We start from the raw sequence: 27,657 nt of genomic DNA on the forward strand, positions 1-27,657 counted from the left end.
AAATACGTCTAACCCTCAAGTATCTGAAATTACGTGATCAATTGAGGTTTACCGATTATGAAAAGCAGGCAGTTACTTGCTGTATAACTCTGATAGAGCTAAAAGGTGTGCAATTGTTTTGCATGGAATAATCAGAAATGTATAGTTCTGACTATGCCCTTCAAGAGGATACATTTATCACTTGAAAACAGCACGCAGTCAGTCGCCCATGGTTTTAGCAGAGCTGGGGGTCTCCTTGCCCCCTAGCAGGCAAATTGAAATCTCTGCACCTAGTGGCTTTATATTGATAACCTATAGCATCTCTGAGAATAACAGTGTTGATGTCAGCGGCTAATAGGGCTGGGAATTGCCAGGGACCTCACAATAGTATCCCGATACGATATGTATTGCGATTCTAACATTTTGCTCCACATACACGGAGTGTAAGCTCTTTCCATGACTGACTGACCAGGTGAAAGCCATGATGCCTTATTGATGTCAGTTATTAAATCCACTTCAAAATCAGTGTAGATTAAAAAGGAGAACACAGGTTAAAACCCCACGAGGTCGATATCCGCACCCCATTGATATTAATTAGCATTAAAATAAATCCCCATAAAAAGGGATGGAGGGAGGCTCTTGACATATTCGCTAAAGCCAACTGCTTGCAGATACAAGGCGGGTAAGGCTACCTACATTAGTGATTCTATTTTTTGTAATGTTTATTTAGTCACAAGATGAGACTTCAAATAGGCATATGCATGTTAAAGACACTGTAGCTTACTGTTTAGAATGGTTAAATGGATATTGAAATATGTACATAAAAAAAAACAGTAGGCTATTCTGGTTAGTCAAACTCCAAAGTCCTCTGATGATACTAGTCCCAGTCCCGCGGAAATCGGCAGCCCCGTGTTTTGAGAAAAAATATCTGCGTTTCACAGGTGTTGCTCACGGTTGAAGCAAGAAAACTGACTCAATAAATTGAACGAAGGGCAGCGCATAGCCTGTGTATGACGGGTCAATACGTATCACTTATTTATCATGTCACCTTTATTTAACCAGGTAGGCCAGTTCAGAACAAGCTCTCATTTACAACTATAAACTTTCACAGTGAATGCTTTCGTTTATACGCTCTGTGCTGAACGAATTGAAAGACGACAAGGGCGTCATAAAAAAACAATTTGCGCTGATTTAATGCAACCCTTGCTGTTAATAGATCTAAAAGCAGCATACACAATTTGGACTTGGGAACAGGAGGGGAGGTATTTGATCTTGAGAGAAGGCAATGCTCAGTTAGATACGATCTGTAGCGGTGCAGTCTTCGTCATAAAAGCTGATAGTATTTCAACCACAAAAATATGCATCGAAGCCGAACTGAAATCTTAACGGAAAACAAGTTGGGTTGTTTTTACAGCTTTCTTTTTTCTTTACAACCGGTCAAACTGATATCATTTGGACATTTTGCACAGAATACCTAATCCCTATATTTTTTCTTTATTGTATTAATTCTATCCATCTATTACATTATATTGAGAAATTGTTAATTTAGCATTCTAAGGCAACACATGATAAGAGAAGCTACATGTAATCTAATTAGACAACTTCACTAACAAATAGTCTTCCAAAATGTCAGAACTTCTAAGCAGAAACATCTCTAACATATCAGGCAAAACAAAATCCTGCACCCTGTCCCAAAAATTGTTCTGCAGTCTGTCTGACGCCTAAAGCACATTTCTATATTTTCCTTGTTAGGGTTGGGTGCCTCAGATTGTCATGTAGTCAGCCTGTTGTGGATGGGTTGTTAGCAATTGCGGGCAGGTGCGGGTCAATAAACAGCTGAACCACGCACCACTACTGTACATGTAACAAATAGGCCTCATTGGCATGGCTTCTGTTATGAGGTGGAACACACTTCATTCAAACTGTTGTTATAAAATACAATCTGTTAGAAAATACTGTGAAATTGACCAATTAAAACAGAGCCTATAGATAATTAGCAGGCAGCGTGTGTTAACTGTCCTTTTGAGAAACAATCACATGTTGGAACAGTGGGTGCATTCTGACATCACGTGCATAAAACAACTCACGCTGGGGGGACCATTAAGAGATATTTGGAACCTATGTGTGAAAAGGTTAATTCAATTCTACTTCAAATTAAAATTATGCTTCCAGTCTTATTCATATTGGACATTTAAATCAAGGGTTGCATTGAATTAAATTCTGAATTGACCCTAAAATCCAGACTGCTTCCTTTATGATGCAACATCAGAATAACAGTGCTGATGATGTAAAGGTGCCTTTATGATGGGCCATCAGAATAGCAGTGTTGATGATGCAACAGTGGCTGCCTGCATGTAGTACCTTAATGATGTTACAATAGCTGAAGTTTCTCACCTGGTTTCTTCATGACAGATGTGATGCTGCTGAGAATGGAGCTAATTTTACCCAGGTCCACATTGGCGAGGCTGCCTGATATGTTGGTTGTATGGGTCACGAGAGCGGGGGAGGGTGTGGCCTGTGGAACAGACTTTGCTTCTGTGGCCAGTGGCGGTTGTGTGACAACAGGCACAGGAATGGGGACTGGAGCTGGGATGAGACTTTCAACTCGCTCCTCAACTGAAAACAGAGGAAATGTTCAATCGAAACAGCTAAGTTGCAACACAATAGAGCCGTACAGGTATAAATGAGGCACATGAAAGTACTACACTGAACAAAAACATATCCCCAACAAGTAAAGTGTTGGTTTTATGAGCTGAAAAGATCGCAGAAATTTTCCATACGCACAAAAAGCTTATTTCTCTCAAACGTTGTGCATAAATGTGTTCACGTCCCTGTTAGTGAACATTTCTCCTTTGCCAAGATAATCCATCCACCTGACAGGTGTGGCATATCAAGAAGCAAATTAAACACCATGATGATTACACAGGTGCACCTTATGCTGGGGACAATAAAAAGGCCCCTAAAAAATGTGCAGTTTTGTCACAACACAACAGATGTCTCAAGTTTCGGGGGAGCATGCAATTGGCATGCTGACTGCAGGAATGTCCATCAGAGCTGTTTCCAGAGAATTTAATGTTGATTACTCTACCATTACTCTGCCCTTAACATCATTTTAGAGAATTTGGCAGTACGTCCAACCAGCATCAGAACCACGCCAGCCCAAGGAGTATTTCAGTCATTAATAAAGCCCTTTTGTGGGGGAAAAAAATGCATTCTGATTGGCTGGGCCTGGCTCCCCAGCAGGTGGGACTATGTCCTCCCAGGCCCATCCCTGCATCCCTACCCAGTGATTTGGAACCCATAGATTAGGGCCTAAAATATTTATTTAAATTGACTGATTTCCTTCTATGACCTGTAACTCAGTAAAATCTTTCAAATTGTTGCATGATGCATTTATATTTTTGTTCAGTATAGATCCTGTCCCTTAACCACCTGCACCCCATCTATGCTCTGCATCGTATGTCATTACCCTCACCTATGATATTGACGTTCTCTGCCTCCTCATCCGAGAGCTCCATGTCCTCCACGTCGCGGTTGTCTGACTCCCCTACGGTGAAGCCCTGCTCGGGGGAGCCACCAGGGGAGGACAGGGGGCTTGGTGCTTCCCCTAAAGTGATGTCCGCCTCGTCATCCATGGCCAGGCCATCCAGGTCGGAGTCTGGGTCAGCCAGGCCATGGAACGGGGACTCTGAGCCATTGGGAGAGGGGGCGTCCATCGAGGGCGAGGGGATGGGCGACTCATCCAGGTCTGGTAAGGTGGCCTTGAGGCTGTCCAGCTTACGCTTGAGGTGGGACACCCGGTTGGCAAACGTCTTGTAGGCCTTGGGAAGTAAAAAAAAAAAAAAAAAAGAAAACTCGAACACAAAAAATCTATGCAACTCAAGTCTTACTACCAAAGCCCTCCACTAAAACCAAAGAAAATCTCTTTCAACCTTTCACAACAACAGATACAAGGCATTAAGGACACCATCTCGTACACTTCATGGCAAGGCCCCAAAATGTCCTACCTGGAAGCCTGTGTTTAAGACATACGGAAGTGGATGGCGGAAAATGTTTTAGTTTTAAACTCAAACAAGAAATTCTAGTTCTAGAAAACAAAGCGATGTGCTATTTGATCTGACAATTAATCTTAAGTACAGTCACCTCACATAAAACGGTTTAGGACCTTGGCATTACTCTGGACCCTGATCTCTTTCGACAAACATTTTTCCCCCCCATCATCGTAACACTGCAAAAATCAGAAACTTGTTGTCAAAAAAGTATGCAGAAAAGCTCATCCATGCTTTTGTCACTTCTATATTAGACTACTGAAATGCTCTACTCTCCAGCTACCCAGATAGAGCACTAAATACACTTCAGGTAGTGCTAAATACAGTTGCTAGATTCTTGACTTGTTCCTCTACCCATCTCTCCGATTTGGTCCTGCGGTAAATACCTACACGTATATAAGACGCAGGCCCTAGAATTTCTAAGCAAACAGCTGGAGGCAGTGCTTTCGCCTATAGAGCTACATTTTGATGGAACTGTCTGCCTATCCATGTGAGAGACGCAGACTCGGTCTCAACCTTTTAGTAGGTCCTATGATTGAGTGTAGACTGGCCCAGGGGTACGAAGGTGAACGACAAGGCACTGGAGTGACGAAACGCCCTTGCCGTCTCTGCCTGGCCAGCTCCCCTCTCTTCACTGGGATACTCTGCCTCTGACCCTATTATGGGGGCTGAGTCACTGGCTTACTAGTGCTCTTCCATGCCATCCCAGCCCTTTTTGCTATAATCTACTTGAGTGGGTTGAGTCACTGACAATCTTCCTGTCCGGTTTTGCGCTCCCTTGGGCTCGTGAGGTGGAGGAGATCTTCGTGGGCTATACTCAGCCTTGACTAAGGGTAGTAAGTTGGTGGTCTGTTGATATCCCTCAAGTGGTGTGGGGGCTGAGCTTTGGCAAAGTGGGTGGGGTTATATCCTGCCTGGTTGGCCCTGTCCGGGGGTATAGTGCTTATCTGGTGTCCTGTGTGAGCTAAAACTCTTGCTCTATCAACTAGAGGTCGACCGATTATGACTTTAACGCCGATACCGATTATTGGAGGACCAAAAAAGCTGATACCGATTAAAATCGGCCGATTTTTATTTATTTATTTGTAATAATGACAATTACAACAATACTGAATGAACACTTATTTTAACTTAATATAATACATCAATAAAAATGTAGCCTCAAGTAAATAATGAAACATGTTCAATTTGGTTTAAATAATGCAAAAACAAAGTGTTGGAGAAGAAAGTAAAAGTGCAATATGTGCTACATAAGAAAGCTAACGTTTAAGTTCCTTGCTCAGAACATGAGAACATATGAAAGCTGGTGGTTCCTTTTATCACGAGTCTTCAATATTCCCAGGTAAGAAGTTTTAGATTGTAGTTATTATAGGAATTATAGGACTATACCATTTGTATTTCAAATGCTATTAGATGTTCTTAAAGGCACTTTAGTATTGCCAGTGTAAAAGTATAGCTTCCGTCCCTCTCCTCGCTCCTCCCTGGGCTCGAACAAGGAACACAACGACAACAGCCACACTCGAAGCAGCGTTACCCATGCAGAGCAAGGGGAACAACTACTAGAAGGCTCAGAGCGAGTGACGTTTGAAACGCTATTAGCGCACGCTTACTAGCTAGCCATTTCACTTCGGTTACACCAGCCTCATCTCGGGAGTTGATAGGCTTGAAGTCATAAACAGCGCAATGCTTGACGCACAACGAAGAGCTGCTGGCAAAACGCACAAAAGTGCTGTTTGAATGAATGTTTACTCACCTGTTTCTGCCTACCACCGCTCAGTCAGATACTTAGATACTTGTATGCTCAGTCAGATTATATGCAACGCAGGACACGCTAGATAATATCTAGTAATATCATCAACCATGTGCAGTTAACTAGTGATTATGATTGTTTTTTATAAGATAAGTTTAATGCTAGCTAGCAACTTACCTTGGCTTACTGCATTCGCGTAACAGGCAGTCTCCTTGTGGAGTGCAACGAGAGAGAGGCAGGTCGTTATTGCGATGGACTAGTTAACTATAAGGTTGTAAGACTGGATCCCCCGGGCTGACAAGGTAAAAATCTGTCTTTCTGCCCCTGAACGAGGCAGTTAACCCACCGTTCCTAGGCCATCATTGAAAATAAGAATGTGTTCTTAACTGACTTGCCTAGTTAAATAAAGGTATATATATAAAAAAAATCATATATATATATATATATATATATATATATATATATATATATATATATATATATATATATATATATATATATATATATATATATATATATATATATATATATATATATATATATATTTTTTTTTTTTTAAATCGGCAAATCAGCGCCTCAAAAAAAAACTATTTCCGATTGTTAAGAAAATTTGAAATCGGCCCTAATTAAATCGGTTGACCTCTACTCTCAACCTCCCTTTCTCTCCTGAGCTCGCTCCACCGCACCTGCTGTCTCTAACTCTGAATGCTCGGCTATGAAAAGCCAACTGAAATTGACTCTGGAGGTGCTGAACAGTTCCCACTCTACAACCACTGATTATTAGTTGACCCTGCTAGTCATCTATGAACATGGGTAAGAACTACCTGGCCTTAATGGCCATGTACTCTTAGAATCTCCACCTGGCACAGCCAGAAGAGGACTGGCGACCGGTCAGAGCCTGGTTCCTTTCTTTTACTAGGTTCCCGCCTTTCTCGGGAGTTTTTCCTAGCCACCGTGCTTCTACATCTGCATTGTTGCCGTTAGGAGTTTTAGTTTCTATAAGCACTTTGGGACTCCTAATGACGTAAAAAATAAAAATAAAAGGGCTTTATAAATACTTTTGATTGATTTGATTCAGCTACTCACATTGGCGACTATCTTGACCTCCTTATACTGCATCTCGTAGAAAATATCTGCGTTGCCAAGAGCATCCAACAGAGGGGGCCCTCCTTTGATCTGCCGGTCAAGGAAGGCAACAAACTCCTTTAACTTCGCACTGCCATCCTCAAAGTCCTTGGAGTGCCTCTTTCCTCCTGCCTTATCTGAATGGGTGGTTGATTTAGAGAGAGAAATGAAAGTAAAACACACACACACACACACACACACAACCTTGGTCAGTCTAAAAACGACTGTTATCTCCTCCTAGGCTAGAGTGGCCAGACAGGGGTCAAGGTTTCTTTCAGATCCGTAAGAGATGCCTCATGCCTTTTCCAGTTACTGGGCCAATGCTCATTGACAACATTTCAGGAGGATGTGGGCCCTGGATAAAAGTTGTGCATTAAATAGGGATTAGGTTGCAATTTGGGACAAACAGCATCAATGCTCATAGATAACTTTGCAGCAGGTTGTGTTAACCTTAAAACCTTTGGCTATTGTTACCTTTCAGTCTCTTGAGGGCCTCAGTGCTGCAAACGTCCACCCTCATGGCTGCCAGCTGTTTCTCCTTCAGTGACACCTCCTCCACAGAGCTGTGGTACTTAGAGAGGTGATCGATGAAAGCCTGGGGCTGCATGACAGGACAGTCAGAGAGTCACACCACAATACATTGCAGTTTTGTGGCTGGCAGTTGTGTAGCCTGATTCCAGTCCGGGTCTATTTCAACTCAACATAGTAGCTTTGGCGTACAAACATTTACTTTAAGTATTTACAGTTCTCATAGTACAGTAGTTAGTTCATTTGGTATGTTTTGGTATCAAGAGGATATGCAGTTGAAATCTTCTGAATACACAATTGGATAAAAAAAAAGAAAACCTCAGAGCAGAAAATATAATCTATCCTGAACAGTGGGTCGTGGACACTTACGACAAATTCAGCTACAATCTTAGATTGAAGAGCAGCCTTAGGGTTGACTGGAGCTGAAATTACATACGAAATTACTATGTTAACACAACACACAAGCATTGAACTGCACAACAATAAACATGATGCCAAATTACATTTGACATTTGTGCAATTTCAAAAGATACTTCATGATATTCAAAAGAAGCAGTATATCACAATGAACTCCGCTGGTGGTACATGTTTGGCACAGTTTTACTCACCTTTAGGCGTCTCCACAGCAGCAGGTGACTCTTCTTTGACAAGACTGGACCTCAGCTCAGCTATAAGCTGCTCTGTGTACACACTCCTCTCCTCCCAGATGGTTAATATCCTGTCCACTGACTTCATCACCTTAGAGTCTCCGACATTACTGCAGGACAGGAGAAGACATTGCACTGATGTGTAAAGTGTCAGTGTAGCCCTGACCAGCAGATCAAACCTTTTTTCCTATACACTCAGTGTTCAGTTTATTAGGTAGTAGGTACACCCATCTAGTACCGTGTCGGAACCACCTTTGCCTCCAGAACAGCCCAAATTCTTCGGAGGATTAACTCTACAAGGTGTAGGGAGGAATAGCATTACACAGTTGTGGCAGATCTGACTGTGGTACATCCATGCTGCAAACAGCCCGTTCCATTCTCATACCAAAGATGCTCTATTGGGATTGGTCAGCAACAATGTTGAGATATGCTGCGACGTACAGTGGGGAGAACAAGTATTTGATACACTGCCGATTTTGCAGGTTTTCCTACTTACAAAGCATGTAGAGGTCTGTCATTTTTATCATAGGTACACTTCAACTGTGAGAGACGGAATCTAAAACAAAAATCCAGAAAATCACATTGTATGATTTTTAAGTAATTAATTTGCATTTTATTGCACGACATAAGTATTTGATCAACTACCAACCAGTAAGAATTCCAGCTCTCACAGACCTGTTAAGTTTTTCTTTAAGAAGCCCTCCTGTTCTCCACTCATTACCTGTATTAACTGCACCTGTTGAACTCGTTACCTGTATAAAAGACACCTGTCCACACACTCAAACAGACTCCAACCTCTCCACAATGGCCAAGACCTGAGAGCTGTGTAAGGACATCAGGGTTACATTGTAGACCTGAGGAATGGGAGAAGGTCATGTGGTCTGATGAGACAAAAATATAACTTTTTGGTCTAAACTCCACTCGCCGTATTTGGAGGAAGAAGGATGAGTACAACCCCAAGAACACCATCCCAACTGTGAAGCATGGAGGTGAAAACATAATTCTTTGGGGATGCTTTTCTGCAAAGGGGACAGGACGACTGCACCGTATTGAGGGGAGGATGGATGTGGCCATGTATCGCGAGATCTTGGCCAACAACCTCCTTCCCTCAGTAAGAGCATTGAAGATGGGTCGTGGCTGGGTCTTCCAGCATGACAACGACCCGAAACACACAGCCAGGGCAACTAAGGAGTGGCTCCGTAAGAAGCATCTCAAGGTCCTGGAGTGGCCTAGCCAGTCTCCAGACCTGAACCCAGTAGAAAATCTTTGGAGGGAGCTGAAAGTCCATATTGCCCAGCGACAGCCCCAAAACCTGAAGGATCTGGAGATGGTCTGTATGGAGGAGTGGGCCAAAATCCCTGCTGCAGTGTGTGCAAACCTGGTCAAGAACTACAGGAAACTTATGATCTCTGTAATTGCAAACAAAGGTTTAAGTACCAAATATTAAGTTCTGCTTGTCTGATGTATCAAATACTTATGTCATGCAATAAAATGCAAATTAATTACTTAAAAATTATACAATGTGATTTTCTGGATTTTTGTTTTAGATTCTGGTCTCTCACAGTTGAAGTGTACTTATGATAAAAATGACAGACCTCTACATGCTTTATAAGTAGGAAAATCTGCAAAATTGGCAATGTATCAAATACTTGTTCTCCCCACTGTATGTGTTATTCAAATTAAAAGCCCAATGAATACGCGCCTTTGTGTAATGCTTTAACTCCCAACACTTGTGGGACATTTATTTTAAAAGACGTGCAGTTGTTATTTACACGCGAGGAGAGACAGTGACTGACACACACATAACAGTTACAAATAATAGCCATCTAGAAAAAGCGTGAAAATGAGTTTCTCCAAAGATTTCAAAGAAAAGGGAAGTAGACAATGAATGTAGGGTGTTCCAGCAAGAGTGGACATCAAAATATTTATTTGCGGTATCAGGGAAAGCTGTGTGCTTAGTGTATGAAGATAGCGTCGCTGTCTAGAAAGACTACAACTTGTCCAGACACCTCCAGACAAATCATGCAGAGAAATATAGGATGATGTCTTCTGAAAGGAGGGCAAGTGCATAGAAAGAGTTGCTTTCTCAGTTGCAGCAAGGACTTTTCACAAAACTGCATTCAGCAAACGACGGAATTGCGAGAGCTAGCTATGTACTGCCCCACAAAATTGCCAAACATAGCAAGCCAGTTGCTGAGCACATCGCAGAGAATATGGAACAGTTGAAAGATTTAACCTATTTCTCCTTGGCCCTTTATGAGAGCAGCGATGTAAGTGACACGGCGCAGTTGTTGAAAAGGATACAAGATCAAGTAGCTGAGCTGAAGCCAGATCACAACATTATTTTCCTGCATTGCATTATTCAACAGGAGGTGCTCTGTAAATGTGTTCTGAAAATGAACCATGTTGTGGATACAGTCACTAAAGTGGTAAACTTCATAAGAGCAAAATCTTTCAACCACAGGCAGTTTGACTCACTGTCTCATCCAACAGTCAGTCAGTCGGGTCATGCAGATCTCCCCTAACACAAAGGTGAGACGGCTGAGTTTGGCGAAGGTGCTTAAAAGGGTGTGGGACCTGAAGTCAGAGATTGCTGAGTTTTTGCAAATGAAAGGAAAAAGTGGTTCTCCCTCAACTGCAAGATAAAACATGGTTGGCTGATTTTGCTTTCACCGTGGACATCATGGCCCTCATGAATTAACTGAATTCAAAACTATAAGAGAAGGACCTTTTTGCACATCAGATGTACAGCCTTGTCAAAGCCTTCAAGAGAAGATTACTCCTCCTGACCCGCCAAGTAGAAACCAACAATCTCACCCAACTACTGACACTACTAGTCTGTTCGCTATCAGATGACCAGCGGGAAAAGTATACATCACTGCCGTGTGCTTTGAACGGTGAGTTCATCGTTTTGAGGATTCCAAAGTGTTGGAAAATGACATGCTGTTGGTTTCCTCTCCCGTCACCGTGGATAACACTCCCACTGACCTGCAACTTGAGCTTATCAATCTTCAGTCTGATGCAGTGATTGGAGAACTATTCAAAACAATGTCGCTGACGAGGTTCTATGCTTCTCTCGAACAAAACTACCAAAGATTAGAAGTCATGCTCAGAGGATGTTTGTACTGTTTGGGTCAACCGATGTAAGTGAACAGACATTTTCCGTGATGAAATATAACAAGGCACAGATCATCTCTTACTGACTCTCACCTTTCAGCAATCCTGCGCATAGCGACGTCAGAAACTATACCGGACTTCACTAGTCTAGTCAATGCCCATCAGAGACTGCACTCCTCACACTGATTGAGTAGTTTATATGGAATGTTGAGCGCTCTTTGTTTTTGTGCATACCCATGAACAAGAGATCTGTCCGTGGTGCTGAACGCAGTGTACCTTTCCCTTCGTGTAGTTCATTGCATGTATAATAATGAAAACACCTACCAAAAGGAGACCATGGATGTGGTTTATTTCTGTGCATGTTAAAAAGTAAAATAAGTAGCATATCTGGACTTAATTTACAGTAGATATATCAGTCAAGTCATACACATGTATAATCCTTTAATACGATTCGGGCCAGTGATGGCAAAAATATATTCTAATGTGGTCCTCCATGGAAAACACTTGCCCAGGCCTGCCCTAAACACTGTCAATGCTCGTCTGCCTGCTTTATATAGCAAGCCAAGGCCACGTGACTCACGGTCTGAAGGAGCGATTCATTTTCGTGAACGGGGTGGTGTACCTAATAAACTGCGTGTATAGTGCTCGACTTTTGATCAGAGCTAAATGGGCCCTGGTTTAGTAGTGCACTATAAAAAGGGAATATGAAGCCATTTGGGACACAATCATTGACTTGCATGGTGGACAAACAAAAACATTGTAGACATTAGCTCTGACCGCGTGGCTTGCGTTTCCCTTTCTTGAAGTTTCCCATAGGTACAGGATCAGAGTTTTTATTGCAGTCATTTAAAATTATTCGAGGTGTATTCAAGTTACGACTGCCATAGGGAGGGAAACAGGTATTCTGACAAGCAGTCAAGGCACAACAATTCTTGCTGTCGCAGGGGAAACAGCTTTTCATTCCTACTTTATTTCTCAACTCCTAAATATCCTCGAACTGCACTATTTTAAAACATGTTTATAGCAACAGCTTGGTTAAGCACATTATTGCTCTGCAATTCACTTCGAGTGCATAGGGGAGAGGGGGGCTAAATGTAACACGCCTGTTGTAGTGTAACTTGGGGTAAACCACCACCCTACTCCTAAATCATTTTTGGGGGAGTGACCTAAATTTTGATGAGACAGAATACATTTTTAGAAGAGCAAGACCAGTAAAGTTTTGGGGGAATTTTATTGGACATGAAGCGCTTTCTGTGAGAAGTACGGGCAGGGGGCGTGTTACCCAGGGTGGCGGTATTCCCCAAGTTACCCTTACAGGTAGGCCTACATTAGAACACTGTGTTTATGCAAGTTTTCTAGAAACAGGACTCCCAATAGATCTTTTCCCCCTCACTGCTACATGTTGCCCCCCTAGAAGAAACGTCTATGATCTGCTCCCTCTCCCTCAATACTAACCTTAATCATTAGTGCATAACCGACCCATGATCAGCATCTAGGGGCCACTTCAACTAACACAGTGTGGTTTACTCACTTGACCAGCTGGAAGGCCTCAGGGAGTACGTCGGCGAAGGCAGTACGGTAGACGATGGCATTTCTCCTCTTACAGTTCTGAATGACATCGTTGGCCAGGTAGAACAAATTGAGCCGATGAGAAGCCTCAGCTGCCAGGAGAAAATAGCAGGAAAAAGGGGGAGGGAGAGAGAAAATAGTTGAATTGTAAACCACACAGTGGTGGGGCTGTAAAAATTGCGAGCATGACAAGTGTTACACAAACAAAATACCATACAATTTAATGTCTAGCCTTCCAGTACCCGACACTGCCACTACTACAGCATTAGGCTTATACCGGTAACTGCCAAAATAAAAGGCAAAACCAACAAAGTCTCTTAATAGGGCAGTGGGCCACCACGAGCCACCAGAACAGCTTCAATGAGCCTCGTCATATTTTCTACAAGTGTCTGGAACTCAAGCAGTGCGGCTTGGCAGGGCTCTGGATCGTTGCCTCTCCCAAGTCCGTAGGGGAGTTGCAGCGATGGGACAAGACTAACTACCAATTGGATATTACGGAATTGAGGAGAAAAGGGGTAAAAGTACAAGAACAAAAAATAACACATTTTAAAAAATGGTCTGGAACTCTATTGGATGGATGCGACACCATTCTTCCATAAGAAATTCCATAATAGGAGTTTAATTGATGGTGGTGGAAAACGCCGTCTCAGGCACCACTCCTCAATCTCCCATAAATGTTCAATTGGGTTGAGATCTGCTGACAGACGGCCATGGCATATGGTTTACATTGTTTTCATGCTTATCAAACCATTCAGTGACCCCCCGTGCCCTGTGGATGTGGGCATTGTCATCCTGGAAGAGATCACTCCCATCAGTGTAGAAATGCTTCACCATAAGTTGAAGATGATCCCTCAGAATGGCTGCGTATTTACTGGCGTTTACCTTGCACTCTAAGGGTTTGAGCGGACCTAAACCTTGCCAGGACAATGCACCCCACCTGATATCAATTTACTTAATATACATCATATACTGAAGTCTTTCCTTAATTTTGTCAGTTACCTGTACATTGCCTTCTTGTAAACGAAGGGTAACTTTCCTGTGTTTCGTACCAACTAGGATACTAGCATCCTGTCCTGCATGGATTGACGCCATGTTTTGGGAGGTTTAACTCAGATGCAGGCCTGAAGCCTTACCTTGCACCGGGTCCAAGATACCCTGGCCTAGGGCGATTGAAAGTGGAACCCCAGTCTAAAAGGCAGTGACAAAGTTTTTCCCAAGGCCAAGTAGGCTCTGGGCAGACACCTCAAAGTGTCATTGGAGCCACTCCAAAACATAAATTTTGAAAAGCATAAAACAGACCTAAATATTTAAAAACGACAAAACAATGCTTATTTTCCCCGCTTTCCCCCTCGTCAAAACTAATCCCAACTTGCCAATACATTTAGCAGGTGATGACAGCATCATTGTCACCGATACTGTTATGGTTGTATAACACCAAGACAAAGCATTGCAAATACAGGACAAATCCAAACGGTCTATGATGCCAATGCCACTATTTTTTATTTTTTTAACACAAGAACCAAGATTACAATTTGTTCAAGGGTCTCATTAGCATGTAATTCTTAGTGCAAATTTAGACAAAATAAAAAGACCTAGCTAGTTTGTCGTTTTAAGTTTAACAGAGTTTTTCCCCATCCTGAAAATGTAATATATTTATGAAAGTAAATCTTTGAAGGCTAATGAGACCCTTGAACAAATTGTAATCTTGGTTCTTGTGTAAAAAAAAAAAAAAAAAAAAAAAAAAAAAAAAGTGGCATTGGCATCATAGACCGTTACTTTTCTAAAGTATATAGAAAAGGATAATGGACCTATATACCTATACCCCATAATGATAAGTATTTGTAGAAGCACCTTTCTGGCTTTCTGGGAAAGAGGTTTCCACACCTGGATTGTACAACATTTGCCCATTTTTCTTTTCATGCATACCCATAACATGATGCAGCCACTACTATGCTTGAAAATATGGAGTGGTACTCCGTAATATGTTTGGGGCAAATCTAACACCACAACACTGTCTTCAGGACATAAAGTGAATTGCTTTCCCACATTCTTTGCAGTATTACTTTAGTACCTTGTTGTAAACAGGATGCATGTTTTGGAATATTTATATTCTGTACAGGCTTCCTTTTCACGCTGTCAATTAGGTTAGAACTGTGGAGTAACTACAATGTTGTTGATCCATCCTCAGTTTTCTCCTATTACAGCCATTAAAAACTGTGTTTCAAAGTCACCATTGGCCTCGTGGTGAAATTCCTGAGCGATTTCCTTCCTCTCCGGCAACTGAGTTAGGAAGGACGTCTGTATCTTTGTAATGACTGGGTGTATTGATACACCATCCAAAGTGTAAGTAATAACTTCAACATGCTCAAAAGGATACGCAGTGTCTACTTTTCTATTTTGACCTCGCTACCAATAGGTGCCCTTCTATGTAAGCATTAGAAAACCTCACTCTTTGTGGTTGAATCGGTTTCAAATTCACTGCTCAACTGGAGGGATCTTGTGTAGGGTACAGAGATGAGGTAGTCGTTCAAAAGAATCATGTTAAAGTGGAACAGACAGGATTTTCAACACAAAATCTTAAAATCTGTTCATATAAACCCACAGAAAGAACAGCACTTTTTTTTTTAACATTTTCTGACAAGCGCACACTTGGACATGGTCATTTTCGCATTTTCATAAATTCATAGAACGTTCGGGAATTACGTAGTCAGGAATGTGAAAATTCTATAGCAATAGTGGGAAAGCAGGCGTGCGTTTGGACAATTAATACACAGCAGTAAATAAAACGTCTGTCCTGTGCAGGACTGCATTCTACCCAGACAGGTGCGCCAATCAGAGCAACAGTTAGGCCTATGCTAAAAAGCCATTTGCCACACGGGGGTGACATCTTTCACTTTGAACTGGACTAGGTTTACAGGCAGTAGCAACCGCGCGACTTTAGATCATGAGAACGCATTCTCCCTCGCCCTCCATTTGGCAAATTTCGCCATAATTATAGCCTGTCCTGCTTACAAGCAAAAACTAAAGCAGGAAGCATCAATAAAAAATTTTTTAGCAGGTGCTAAGCTACAGGACTATTTTGCTAGCACAGACAGGAATATGTTACGGGATTCTCCGATGGCATTTAGGAGTACGCCATATCAGTCACTGGCTTTATCAATAAGTGCATCAATGACGTCATCCCCAGTGACAGTACATACACTACCGTTCAAACGTTTGGGGTCACTTAGAAATGTCCTTGTTTTTGAAAGAAAATGTTATTTTATTGGACAAAAAAAATAGTTTAAATTGATCAGAAATACAGTGTAGACACGTTAATGTTGTAAATGACTATTGTAGCTGGAAACGGCAGATTTAATGGAATATTGACATTGACACTCCTGTGTTCTGATGGCACGTTGTGTTAGCTAATCCAAGTATATCACTTTAAAGGGTGAATTGATCATTAGAAAACCGTTTTTCAATTATGTTAACACAGCTGAAAACTGTTGTTCTAATTAAAGAAGCAATAAAACTGACCTTCAGACCAGTTGAGTATCTGGAGCATCAGCATTTGTGGGTTCGATTACAGGCTCAAAATGGCCAGAAACAAATAACTTTATTCGGAAACTCTTCCGTCTGTTTTTGTTCTGAGAAATGAAGGCTGTTCCATGCGAGATATTGGCGAGAAACTGAAGATCTCATACAACGCTCTGTACTACTCCCTTCACAGAACAGCGCAAACCGGGATGCTAGGCAGAGTTGCAAAGAAAAGGCCATCTCTCAGACTGGCCAACAAAAGATTAAGCTGGGAAAAAATAAAAATAAATAAAAACACTGGACCTCTGCCTAGAAGGCCAGCATCCCAGAGTCACCTCTTCACTGTTGAAGTTGAGACTGGTGTTTTGCAGGTACTATTTAATGAAGAAGCCAGTTGATAACTAGTGAGGCATCCGGTTCTCAAACTAGACACTAATGTACTTGTCCTCATGCTCAGGTATGCACCAGGGCCTCCTACTCCTCTTTCTATTCTGGTTAGAGCTAGTTTGCGCTGTTCTGTGAAGGGAGTAGATGAGAGCTGATGCGAGTAAGACCTTTAAAAAGGGTCAATATTCACAAGGCCAGGAGGATTACCAGGATGTCTACTCCAAGCATGCACTGACCAACTGACATTTTCAACCTGACCGAGTTTGTAATAACATGTTTCAAGCATTCAACCATAGTCCCTGTGCCCAAGAATGCGAAGGTAACCTGCCTAAATGACTACCGGCAGCGATGAAGTGCTTTGAAAGGCTGGTCATTGCTTACATCAACAGCTTCATCCTGGAAACCCTAGACCCACTCCAATTTGCATACCACCCTAACAGATCCACAGATGCCATCTCTATTGCACTCCACACTGCCCTTTCCCACCTGGACAAAAGGAACACCTATGTGGTAATGCTATTCATTGACTACAGCTCAACACCATAGTGCCCTCAAAGCTCATCATTAAGCTAAGGACCCTGGGACTAAACACCTCCCTCTACAAATGGACCTTGGACTTCCTGTACGGGCCGCCACCAGGTGGTAAGGTTAGGCAACAACACATCCGCCACGCTGATCCTCAACACGGGGGCCCTCAGGGGTGCGTGCTCAGTCCCTTCCTGTACTCCGTTCACTCATTACTGCATGGCCAGGCACGACTCCAACACCATCATTAAGTTTGCCATGACTACAACGGTAGGCCTGAACACCAACAACAATGAGACAGTCTATAGGGAGGTCAAAGACCTGGCAGTGTAGTGCCAGGACAACAACCTCTCCCTCAAAATGATCAAGACAAAGGAGATGGTTATGGACAATAGGTAAAAGGAAGACACAGCATGCCCCCATTCTCATCAACGGGGTTGTAGTTGAGCAGGTTCAAGTTCCTTGGTGTCCACATCACCAACAAAGTAACATGGTCCAAGCACACCAAGACAGTCATGAAGAGGGCACGACAAAGCCTAATCCCCCTCAGGAGACTGAAAAGATGTGGCATGGGTCCTCAAAAGGTTCTACAGCTGCACCATCGAGAGCATCCTGACTGGTTGCATCACTGCCTGGTACGGCAACTGCTCAGCCTCCAACCGCAAGGCACTGCAGAGGGTAGTGCGTACAGCCCAGTACATCACTGGGGCCAAGCTTCCTGGCCATAAAAATTGTCAAAGACTCCAGCCACCCTAGTCACAGACTTCTTTGCTACTGTATTGGCAAGCATCACCGGGGCACTAAGTCTAGGTCCAAGAGGCTTCTAAACAGCATCTACCCCCAAGCCATAAGACTCCTGAACAGATAATCAAATGGATACCCAGACTATTTGCATTGCCCCCCCTTACACTGCTGCTACTCGGTTTATTAATCTATGCATAGTCACTTGACCTCTACCTACACATTACCTCATTTAACCAGAGCCCCTGCACATTTACTCTGTACCAGTACCCCCTGTATATAGCCTCGCTACTGTCATTTTATTGCTGCTCTATAATTATTTGTTAGTTTTATTTTTTTCTCATCCATTTTTTACTTAACACTTATTTTTCTTAAAACTGCATTGCTGGTTAAAGGCTTGTAAGTAAGCATTTCACTATACTACACCTGTTGTATTCGGCGCATGTGACAAATACAATTTGATTTGCCAAAAGCTGCAAAATACAGCTGAATGGATTTATGCAAATATGTAAACACCACGGGAGCCTTACATTTGAGAAAGTCACAATCCTATAGATAAAAAAAGAATTTAAAAAAAAGGTAGGCTCTTTCTCCATCAGTTGCCGATGCACATGAATAAGATTAGTTGTTAATGCTAGCCAGAGTGAGATGAGCTAAAAATCTAAACGAAGGAACATAAGCTACACTCTCTCAAACGTTTTCAACTAGTTGGCTGTTAAAATTGATAAACAAATGGGGAAATAGTAGCCTGCTAGTCCTTCTGCAGCTTGCTCACTAATGCATGCTTGTCCCAACCAAAGTTGACAATGGGAACTTGCCTGCCCACCCATTTGATCGATGCCAAATACATTTGATTGACAACTAAGATATATGCTAACTGTGGATAACAGTTCAAGTTCAGCATAGCTCGCTAGTTAGCTAGCAAAACAATTTACATTTCTTGCTACCTAACCAAACGGCATTTTAAAACCCTCTTATAAATGTTGGTTTTGAAGCATTAACTGTGATTTTTTTTGACTGATATGATTGTCTGTTTCATACCTGCAAAGTTGTTAAAACTGTCAGTTCCACTTTAAAACACTATTATTGCACACAGAGTCCATGCAACTTGTGACTAGGTAAGCACATTTATACTCCTGGACTTACATTATTTAGGCTTGCCATAAAAGGGGTTGAATACTTATTGACTCAAGACAGAACAACTTTTAATTATTTTGTAAAAACATAACACTGACATTATGGGGTACTGTGTGTAGGCTAGTGACAACAAAAAAATCTCAATTGAATCCAGGCTGTAACAAAATGTGCTAAACGTCAAGGGTATGAGTAATTTCTGAAGGCACTGTATAAACAGTCAGGGGAATTGACAGTTCCTCCAGTATTCCGATCACAATTTTTGGCTAAATCAATACTTCAATACATCGAGAGACTGAAATGTTTTCCCATTCCTCCTTGCAAAACAGCTCGAGCTCAGTGAGGTTGGATGGAGAGCATGTGAACAGCAGTTTTCAGTTCTTTCCACAGATTCTCGATTGGATTCAGGTCTGGACTTTGACTTGGCCATTCTAACACCTGGATATGTTTATTTTTGAACCATTCCATTGTAGATTTTGCTTTATGTTTTAGATCATTGTCTTGTTGGAAGACAAATCTCCGTCCCAGTCTCAGGTCTTTTGCAGACTCCATCAGGTTTTCTTCCAGAATGGTCCTGTATTTGGCTCCATCCATCTTCCCATCAATTTTAACCATCTTCCCTGTCCCTGCTGAAGAAAAGCAGGCCCAAACCATGATGCTGCCACCACCATGTTTGACAGTGGGGATGGTGTGTTCAGCTGTGTTGCTTTTACGCCAAACATAACGTTTTGAATTGTTGCCAAAAAGTTCAATTTTGGTTTCATCTGACCAGAGCACCTTCTTCCACATGTTTGGTGTGTCTCCCAGGTGGCTTGTGGCAAACTTTAAACAACACTTTTTATGGATATCTTTAAGAAATGGCTTTCTTGCCACTCTTCCATAAAGGCCAGATTTGTGCAATATACGACTGATTGTCGTCCTATGGACAGAGTCTCCCACCTCAGCTGTAGATCTCTGCAGTTCATCCAGAGTGATCATGGGCCTCTTGGCTGCATCTCTGATCAGTCTTCTCCTTGTATGAGCTGAAAGTTTAGAGGGACGGCCAGGTCTTGGTAGATTTGCAGTGGTCTGATACTCCTTCCATTTCAATATTATCGCTTGCACAGTGCTCCTTGGGATGTTTAAAGCTTGGGAAATCTTTTTGTATCCAAATCCGGCTTTAAACTTCTTCACAACAGTATCTCGGACCTGTCTGGTGTGTTCCTTGTTTCTTCATGATGCTCTCTGCGCTTTTAACGGACCTGTGAGACTATCACAGTGCAGGTGCATTTATACAGAGACTTGATTACACACAGGTGGATTGTATTTATCATCATTAGTCATTTAGGTCAACATTGGATCATTCAGAGATCCTCACTGAACTTCTGGAGAGAGTTTGCTGCACTGAAAGTAAAGGGGCTGAATAATTTTTCACGCCCAATTTTTCAGTTTTTGATTTGTTAAAGTTTGAAATATCCAATAAATGTCGTTCCACTTCATGATTGTGTCCCACTTGTTGTTGATTCTTCACAAAAAAATGCAGTTTTATATCTTTATGTTTGAAGCCTGAAATGTGGCAAAAGGTCGCAAAGTTCAAGGGGGGCGAATACTTTCGCAAGGCACTGTATATATAAAAGACCCATCTCCGCAGTATATAAAACATTTTAAAAAGAGGGCTCGGAATTTTAACCAATACTGCACATTTATACTGCACAATATGGTTCAATCAAGCCACACGTCAACAAACTTATTCCCTCAGCGCCTGCATCCCTCAGCCCATGCAAAATATCAGAATTGACTATGCAATACCAAGCATTTTCGCCCACACATATCGCAAAAATATCCCTACGAAATCCTGGAGGAATTATTTAGAATTGTGTAGAGTTGGTTCCTGTTTCAGTCATGTCTTTGGCCAAGTTCGCATTGGTCAAACAAAAACACACAAATGATTGGGAGGCACTATTTGTCAACCACAATGCAGGTCAAGGCTGCATAGTGCAATTGGCGAGAAACAACTGAAGCGACTTGAAGGTGACTTCATCAAACTGTATGACCTTAGACCACATGGTTTTGTAAAGCTCAGTAAAGCTGCAGTCAACATGTTGCAAGACGGACCATTTTTATAACCATATTACAACACTTTGAAAGCTGGTGATCAACGATGGTCCGCTAGAACCCGCCCAATAACTTATATTGTGACATTATAAAGGCAGGTAGCCACTAGTGATGGGGGTCTCTCACGTCCCTCTGCAACAGACACGCACCGAGTGTACAAAACATGAATATTGAGTTGCACCTAAGTATGGTGAGGTCCCTGGCAATTACCAGCCGTATTAGCCACTATGTCATCAACACTGTGATTCAGACGTCACATACAGCCAGGCAAGGCACTTAGCCACGATAAGATCATCAACACAGGTGTTCTGTAGTCATATAGGCTAAAGAGGGAGGCAGTTAGCCTCTATTAGCCTACGTCAACACGTTTATTCTGTCATGCCATAAAAAGCAGACACTATATCAACATTTTTGGGGCGATATTCCAAATGCCTGTATCTGCATTTATTTGTTATGAGTGTTTATGTCCACTTGCTCTCCTGTTGTATTTTTGGTCTTTTCTCCTTCGCGCACCATCCCATTTACGCCAGAGATCTGTATATAATGACGAGATGCACGTCTCTGTTATGGGTGTAGGATGGCACAGTGATGCCATCTGTTGGTAAATGTTCATTACTGCAACTCTTGTGTTTTACCGGGGCGCTTGAGATACCCGGATGTGTTGTCATGTACTGAACAAGACTGGTTACTCGCATCAATGCCTCGGTCTCGTCATTTAACATTCAAACATGGTGTCAGAGTTGGATAACTAACCATGCTTTCCGCAAATTAGTCACCTGCTCTGGTTTACAAACAAATGCTTATTTGTGTAAAATTTCACCCGGAATTGGCCTTAGCTAGAGTGAGTTTGCTAGTTAGCTTCAGTGTTGTTAGCACCGGTTAGACATGGCAGCGAACATTCCCCCTCCCGCCGTTATGAAGCTCAGCGGGGATTGGAGCACGAACTGGAATACGTTTAGAGGTGAATGGGAGGACTATGCGCTAGCAACGGGACTTCTGGAAAAGGAAGATGAGGTAGTGGCTGCCACTGAGGACTATAATGGGAACTGAATGCCGACACGTATACAAACACAACCTGAACCTAACAGCAGCTCAGCAAGGTAACGCTATAGCTATTCTTGATGCTCTTGAACATTACTTTACGCCAGCAAAGAACGTCATCTACGAGCGTTGTTTTCGGTCGTTGCAAACAGGAGGACCGGGGAGTCCATTGACAGCTTTGTCACTAGGTTAAGGGAAAAGGCAGCTACATGTGACTATGGTGCTTTAAGAGATGAACTGATCAGAGATAAGATTGTACTTGGCATAACGGATGAGGGCACCCGCAGACGTTTGCTGAGAGAACGTGACCTGACGCTGGCCTTGGCAGTGGAGACATGCCGTGCAGCAGAGCTTACTGATATACGGATAAGGTCCATGGAGCTAGAAAGGCAGCATATGGACAATGTCAATGCTACATTCAGCCAGTAAAGAAATTCCCCTTTGCCACAGCTAATGCTAATACTACAGCCAACTCTGCAGTAGACAACCCCAATACATGCCGATATTGTGGCATTTCTCATGGACGAGGAAAAGAACACTGCCCAGACTATGGAAAAATATGCAAATCCTGTGGTACAGCTAATCACTTCGCAAGGGTTTGCATGAAAAGCAAGAGAAAGGAGGGTAAAGTGCACTCCATGGAAACAAACACAGATGAAGGGAACGACAGCACAGAGGATGTATATGCTAGCGAGTGCATAGGGGCAGTGAGGGCAAAAGGACAAAAGTGGTTTGTCACTCTGCTACTTAATAATAAACCACAGCAATGCCAGCTAGATTCAGGGGCCACATGCAACGTTATGAGCCTTAAATACAAAAGGAGGCTCGCGCCCAGAGACAAACTCACACAGAGTAGCACCAAGCTGAAACTGTATTCAGGCCAGTTCATGACCTCTTTAGGCCTGTTTGTGACAGAGTGTGTTTTACGTGGCCATAAATACACCCTTGAGTTTGAAATAGTTGAGGCTAGTCAACAGCCATTACTGTCAGGTTCTACATGCGACCGCCTTGGACTTATTAACTTCACCATCCCAGCTGATCTTAACATTATAGACAAAGTCCAGGCTGGGCCCCTGAGCAAGGAGACACTCCTAAGCAAGTACCATGATGTCTTCAACGCACCGGTCGAGTCAGTTCCTGGGGAAGTCCACTTTGAGTTGGACGCAGCAATCCAGCCTGTCCAGTGTGCACCCCGCAATGTACCAGTTGCCATGAAAGCAGCTACGAAGGCTCAGCTTGACAAATACGAAGCAGATGGCCACATCATATCCATCACCGAGCCTACGGACTGGATAAGTAATATGGTTATCGTCAAGAAACCAGACAAGCTACGGATATGCATTGATCCTAAACACCTCAACCAGGCTCTGCGACGTTCACATTACATTATGCCCACGTTGGAGGATGTTCTTTACAAGCTCCCAAAGGCCAGAGTCTTCACGCTCGGGGATGCCAGACATGCCTTCCTGCAGTGCAAGCTCGACGAGCCCAGCAGCTACATGACCACCTTTTGGACACCCTGGGGCAGGAAGAGGTGGTTGAAGCTTCCGTTTGGTGTCTCCGTGGCTCCAGAGGTATATCAGCGGAAACAGCATGAGCTGTTGATGGGACTCAGTGGCGTGGAACCCATAGCAGATGACATCCTCGTAGTGGGCTGTGGGGACAGTGATGAGGAGGCAGAATGTGACCATGACGCCAAACTGCTGGCCCTGATGGTCAGATGCAGACAGGTCAAGCTAAGGCTAAGCATAAAAAAGCTTCAGTTTAAAGTGCCAGAGGTCCGCTTTCATGGGCACATCTTGTCCTCCACCGGATTGAAGGCGGATCCTGAAAAAGTGAAGGCTGTCTTGGAAATGCCCCACCCATCTGACGTGAAGGGAGTGCAGCGCTTCGTCGGATTCGTCACCTATCTGGCCAAATTCCTACCGCGGCTCTCTGAAGTGTGTGAGCCATTGAGGAGGCTCATGGACAAGGACACCATCTGGCATTGGCTCCCAAAACATGACGCAGCGGTGAGGGAAATAAAACAACTGGTCACCCAGACACCTGTACTGCGATACTACAATGTGTCAAAACCTGTCACGATTCAGAGTGACTCAAGCCAGTATGGACTTGGCTGTTGCCTCATGCAGGAGGGCCAGCCTGTGGCATTCACCTCTAGGGCACTCACCCCAACAGAGCAGAACTATGCCCAGATAGAGAAGGAGTGCCTCAGCATTGTGTTTGCATGCCAACGCTTCCACCACTACCTGTACGGGCGCGACAATATTACCGCAGAGACAGATCACAAGCCCCTTATTGCTATATTCAGCAAGCCTCTCCTGAATGCCACAAAACGACTGCAAAGCATGCTACTGGCCCTACAAAACTACAACCTCAAGGTGGTGTATAAGCCAGGGCCAGAGATGTATGTGAGTGACACGCTCAGCAGGGCTACTGCATCAGGCACTCACACACGCTCCATGCATGAACAACATGCAGTGTGCAGCTTACAAACAGAGCAATTGGATGTTGAACACATCAACCAGGCTGACTACCTTAATGTTACGGACCAGCGCCTTATACAAATCAGACAGCACACAGACAGGGACGGGCAACTCCAGGCATTGAGGTCTGTAATTCTGATGGGCTGGCCCGACTGCAGGGAAGAAACTGCTTTAGCCGTCAGAGAATATTGGCCAGTCAAAGAGGAGCTCAGTGTTCAAAACGGAGTAATATTCAAGAGTCAGAGTCGTTATTCCCCGGTCTCTGCGCCCTAAGATGTTGGCACGTGTGCACTCAAGTCACAGAGGAGGTGAGGCCTGTTACAGACAAGCACGTGACACACTGTATTGGCCAGAAATGCAGAGTGAAATCAAAGACTATGTCAGTAAATACACAATCTGCAATGAATATGCCATTGAGCAACAGAGAGACGATGATGTCCCACGAGCTACCGATGCGCCCCTGGCAGATAGTAAGTCTAGATCTCTTCCAGCACAGTGGCAAAGACTTTCTGCTGGTAGTCGATCATTACTCAGACTTTTGGGAGATCGACCTCCTCCCCGACCTCTCAGCAGAGACAACGATCAAACGCTGCAAGGCTCAGTTTGCCCGCTATGGCCAGCCAGATAGGGTAATTTCAGACAATGGACCCCAATTCTCCGGAGTTGAGTTCCGAAAATTTGCTGCAGGATGGGAATTCGAGCACGCCACTTCATCACCACGACACCCAAAAGCTAATGGGAAGGCAGAGTCCGCAGTAAAAATCGCAAAGAACCTCTGCAAAAAGGCTCTGCGAGAGGGCAAAGATGCCTGGAAAGCAATCTTGCAGTGGCGCAATACCCCGACAGAAGGCATGGACAACAGCCCGGCACAGCGCCTCATGGCACGGCGCTTAAAAGCAGCTCTGCCAGTAGCCAGCACTCTCCTGGAGCCATGTGTGGTGACAGACGTGCTGGTGAAGCTACGTCACAGAAGACAGGTCTCCAAGTTCATCTACGACAAATCGGCAAAATACTTAACTGAGCTCAGGGTGGGTGAAACGGTGCGAATGAAGCCACTACCAGGGGACCGGACAGGCCTCTGGAGACTCGGATCTTGTGTACAGAAAGTGGCACCACGCTCCTACTTGGTCGAAGTGAATGGATCACTGTACCGTCGTAACAGGGTTGACCTTCGGATTGCTGAGCCAGCACCTACTCAGAACCCTGATGGTCAAAGGGGTCGCATGACAAAAGACAGAACCCCAGCAAGTCACATGGGGCCTGAGGCACTGGGCGAAGAGCCAGGGGATCACAGGTCGGCCGCTCCCTCGCCCATCAATTCTCCCCTTAGACATTCAGGTGACACGCCTGTGCGGGAACCCGCAGTCCTCGCAGACAAGCCCCCTGTCTTTTCACGCTGCGGGCGTCTGTCCCAGCCACCAAAAATACTTAATATGTAGGTTTCCCATCAGGGATTGTTGACATAGATAAAAGTGAAGAGAATATCAAAATGTGTTGTTGTTACCTGGGAAAAAAATAAAAAATACTAAACTGTTCATGTTGGAAATTGTTACTAGGTTTGTTTTGTTAGTGAATTGACACCTCCTGTCCTATTTTATTAAATGGAAGATATTATGGGTGTAGGATGGCACAGTGATGCAATGTGTTGGTAAATGTTCATTACTGCAACTCTTGTGTTTTACCGGGGTGCTTGAGATACCCGGATGTGTTGTCATGTATTGAACAAGACTGGTTACTCGCATCAATGCCTCTGTCTCGTCATTTAACATTCAAACAGTCTCCGCCCTAACAATGGGAGACAGTTGTCCAAAAGTCGGGAAGGCAGGCGACAAGCTTAGGTCCAAAATAAGCCCATAGAAACGCATGACTTATTTTGGACGACTTGTCGCCTCTTCCTCTATGGTTTACACACACAAGCCTCACGCCTGCCTCTCACTCCAACAAAGTTTAGATCACATATTTCACTCTGACAAGCGGTTTCAACTCGCTATTTGAATTTGGTCCAACAGAATCTGTCATATGGATACCAAATCACATTGAGATTTTTGTTTTACTGTGATAGAGGATAAGTTAACTTCACGATACCCTTTTTATGTCTAAACTACTCAAATTGTGCACAGAGCAGACACTACTAAAACGAGTGTATCAATGAATGTTGAAAAAAATATATGCTCAGTTTATTGCGCAACGCATTGGGGTACCGCTAGCAGCATTTTAGCCAAACACTTATACTAGCTGTCTAGTCTTTCATTAAATGTGCAATGACCGTAACACACAACTTGTTTTCATTCTGAAAAATAAGGTAGGCCACTTGAGTTCAACATCTGAACAAAGTGGACAGGCTAACATGCTTTGCAAACAGACAGAAGGGTGTGTTCATAATTCAACTGTTCAACCTTGTTAGTTAGCAAATAGATCCAAGTTAGCTGAACTGGAAATAAAGATTAGCTGGCTTATCACTAGCACGTGGGCTTGAGATTTCTATTGAACTAGGCAAGTCAGTTAAGAACAAATTCTTATTTACAATGACGGCCTACCCCGGTAGGAATTAAGTTAGCTAGCATGTTATGCTAGCGACGACGCTAATCGGTTTAGCTAGCTCACTTCAGCAAGCTAAATACATCGCTGAGTCTGGCTTGTACTGGCAGGAGTATGGGGTAATGTTAGTTACAGTATAGTGAGGGTGAATTAAATTATTCAACATCTTGCTAGCTAGCAACATTAGTGAAGCCAGCTGCAGTCACATTTTGGCTACCTAGCAACATGACATAATTTCTAATTATCTGGAAGCAGTGGAACCAACTTGAGCTAGGCCAAGTCCAGCCCAACCTGGGTTGGTTTCAAAGTGCCAATGGAAGAACCTCTAAGGGTTTCAGGCCTACATTGTTCCTTAAGTAAAATCTCCACCACCCGGGGCACCGGGCCATGCAAAACAAACTCACCCTTTAAGCCTACATCATACCATT

At 43.3% G+C, this 27,657-nt stretch overlaps 1 protein-coding gene across 3 annotated transcripts in view; it reads right to left on the minus strand.

Annotated features, from left to right (window-relative positions):
• The window catches only part of rprd2a (regulation of nuclear pre-mRNA domain containing 2a), a 46,139-nt gene that overhangs the window by 14,831 nt on the left and 3,651 nt on the right, over positions 1–27,657 (minus strand). For all 3 annotated transcript variants that reach the window (XR_005041326.1, XR_005041325.1, XM_036971207.1), the window contains exons 2-8: positions 12,727–12,856; positions 8,040–8,188; positions 7,801–7,853; positions 7,378–7,504; positions 6,865–7,040; positions 3,455–3,800; positions 2,374–2,595 (exon numbers count right to left, since the gene is read on the minus strand). Coding sequence is in view for 1 of the 3 variants with exons in the window: in XM_036971207.1 (XP_036827102.1) it covers positions 2,374–2,595; positions 3,455–3,800; positions 6,865–7,040; positions 7,378–7,504; positions 7,801–7,853; positions 8,040–8,188; positions 12,727–12,856 (1,203 nt within the window). In the remaining 2 variants the exon portion in view is untranslated. The remainder of the gene's footprint in view (positions 1–2,373; positions 2,596–3,454; positions 3,801–6,864; positions 7,041–7,377; positions 7,505–7,800; positions 7,854–8,039; positions 8,189–12,726; positions 12,857–27,657) is intronic.

This window comes from Oncorhynchus mykiss, chromosome 32 (assembly GCF_013265735.2).
Source record: "Oncorhynchus mykiss isolate Arlee chromosome 32, USDA_OmykA_1.1, whole genome shotgun sequence".
NCBI classification, from domain to species: domain Eukaryota; kingdom Metazoa; phylum Chordata; class Actinopteri; order Salmoniformes; family Salmonidae; genus Oncorhynchus; species Oncorhynchus mykiss.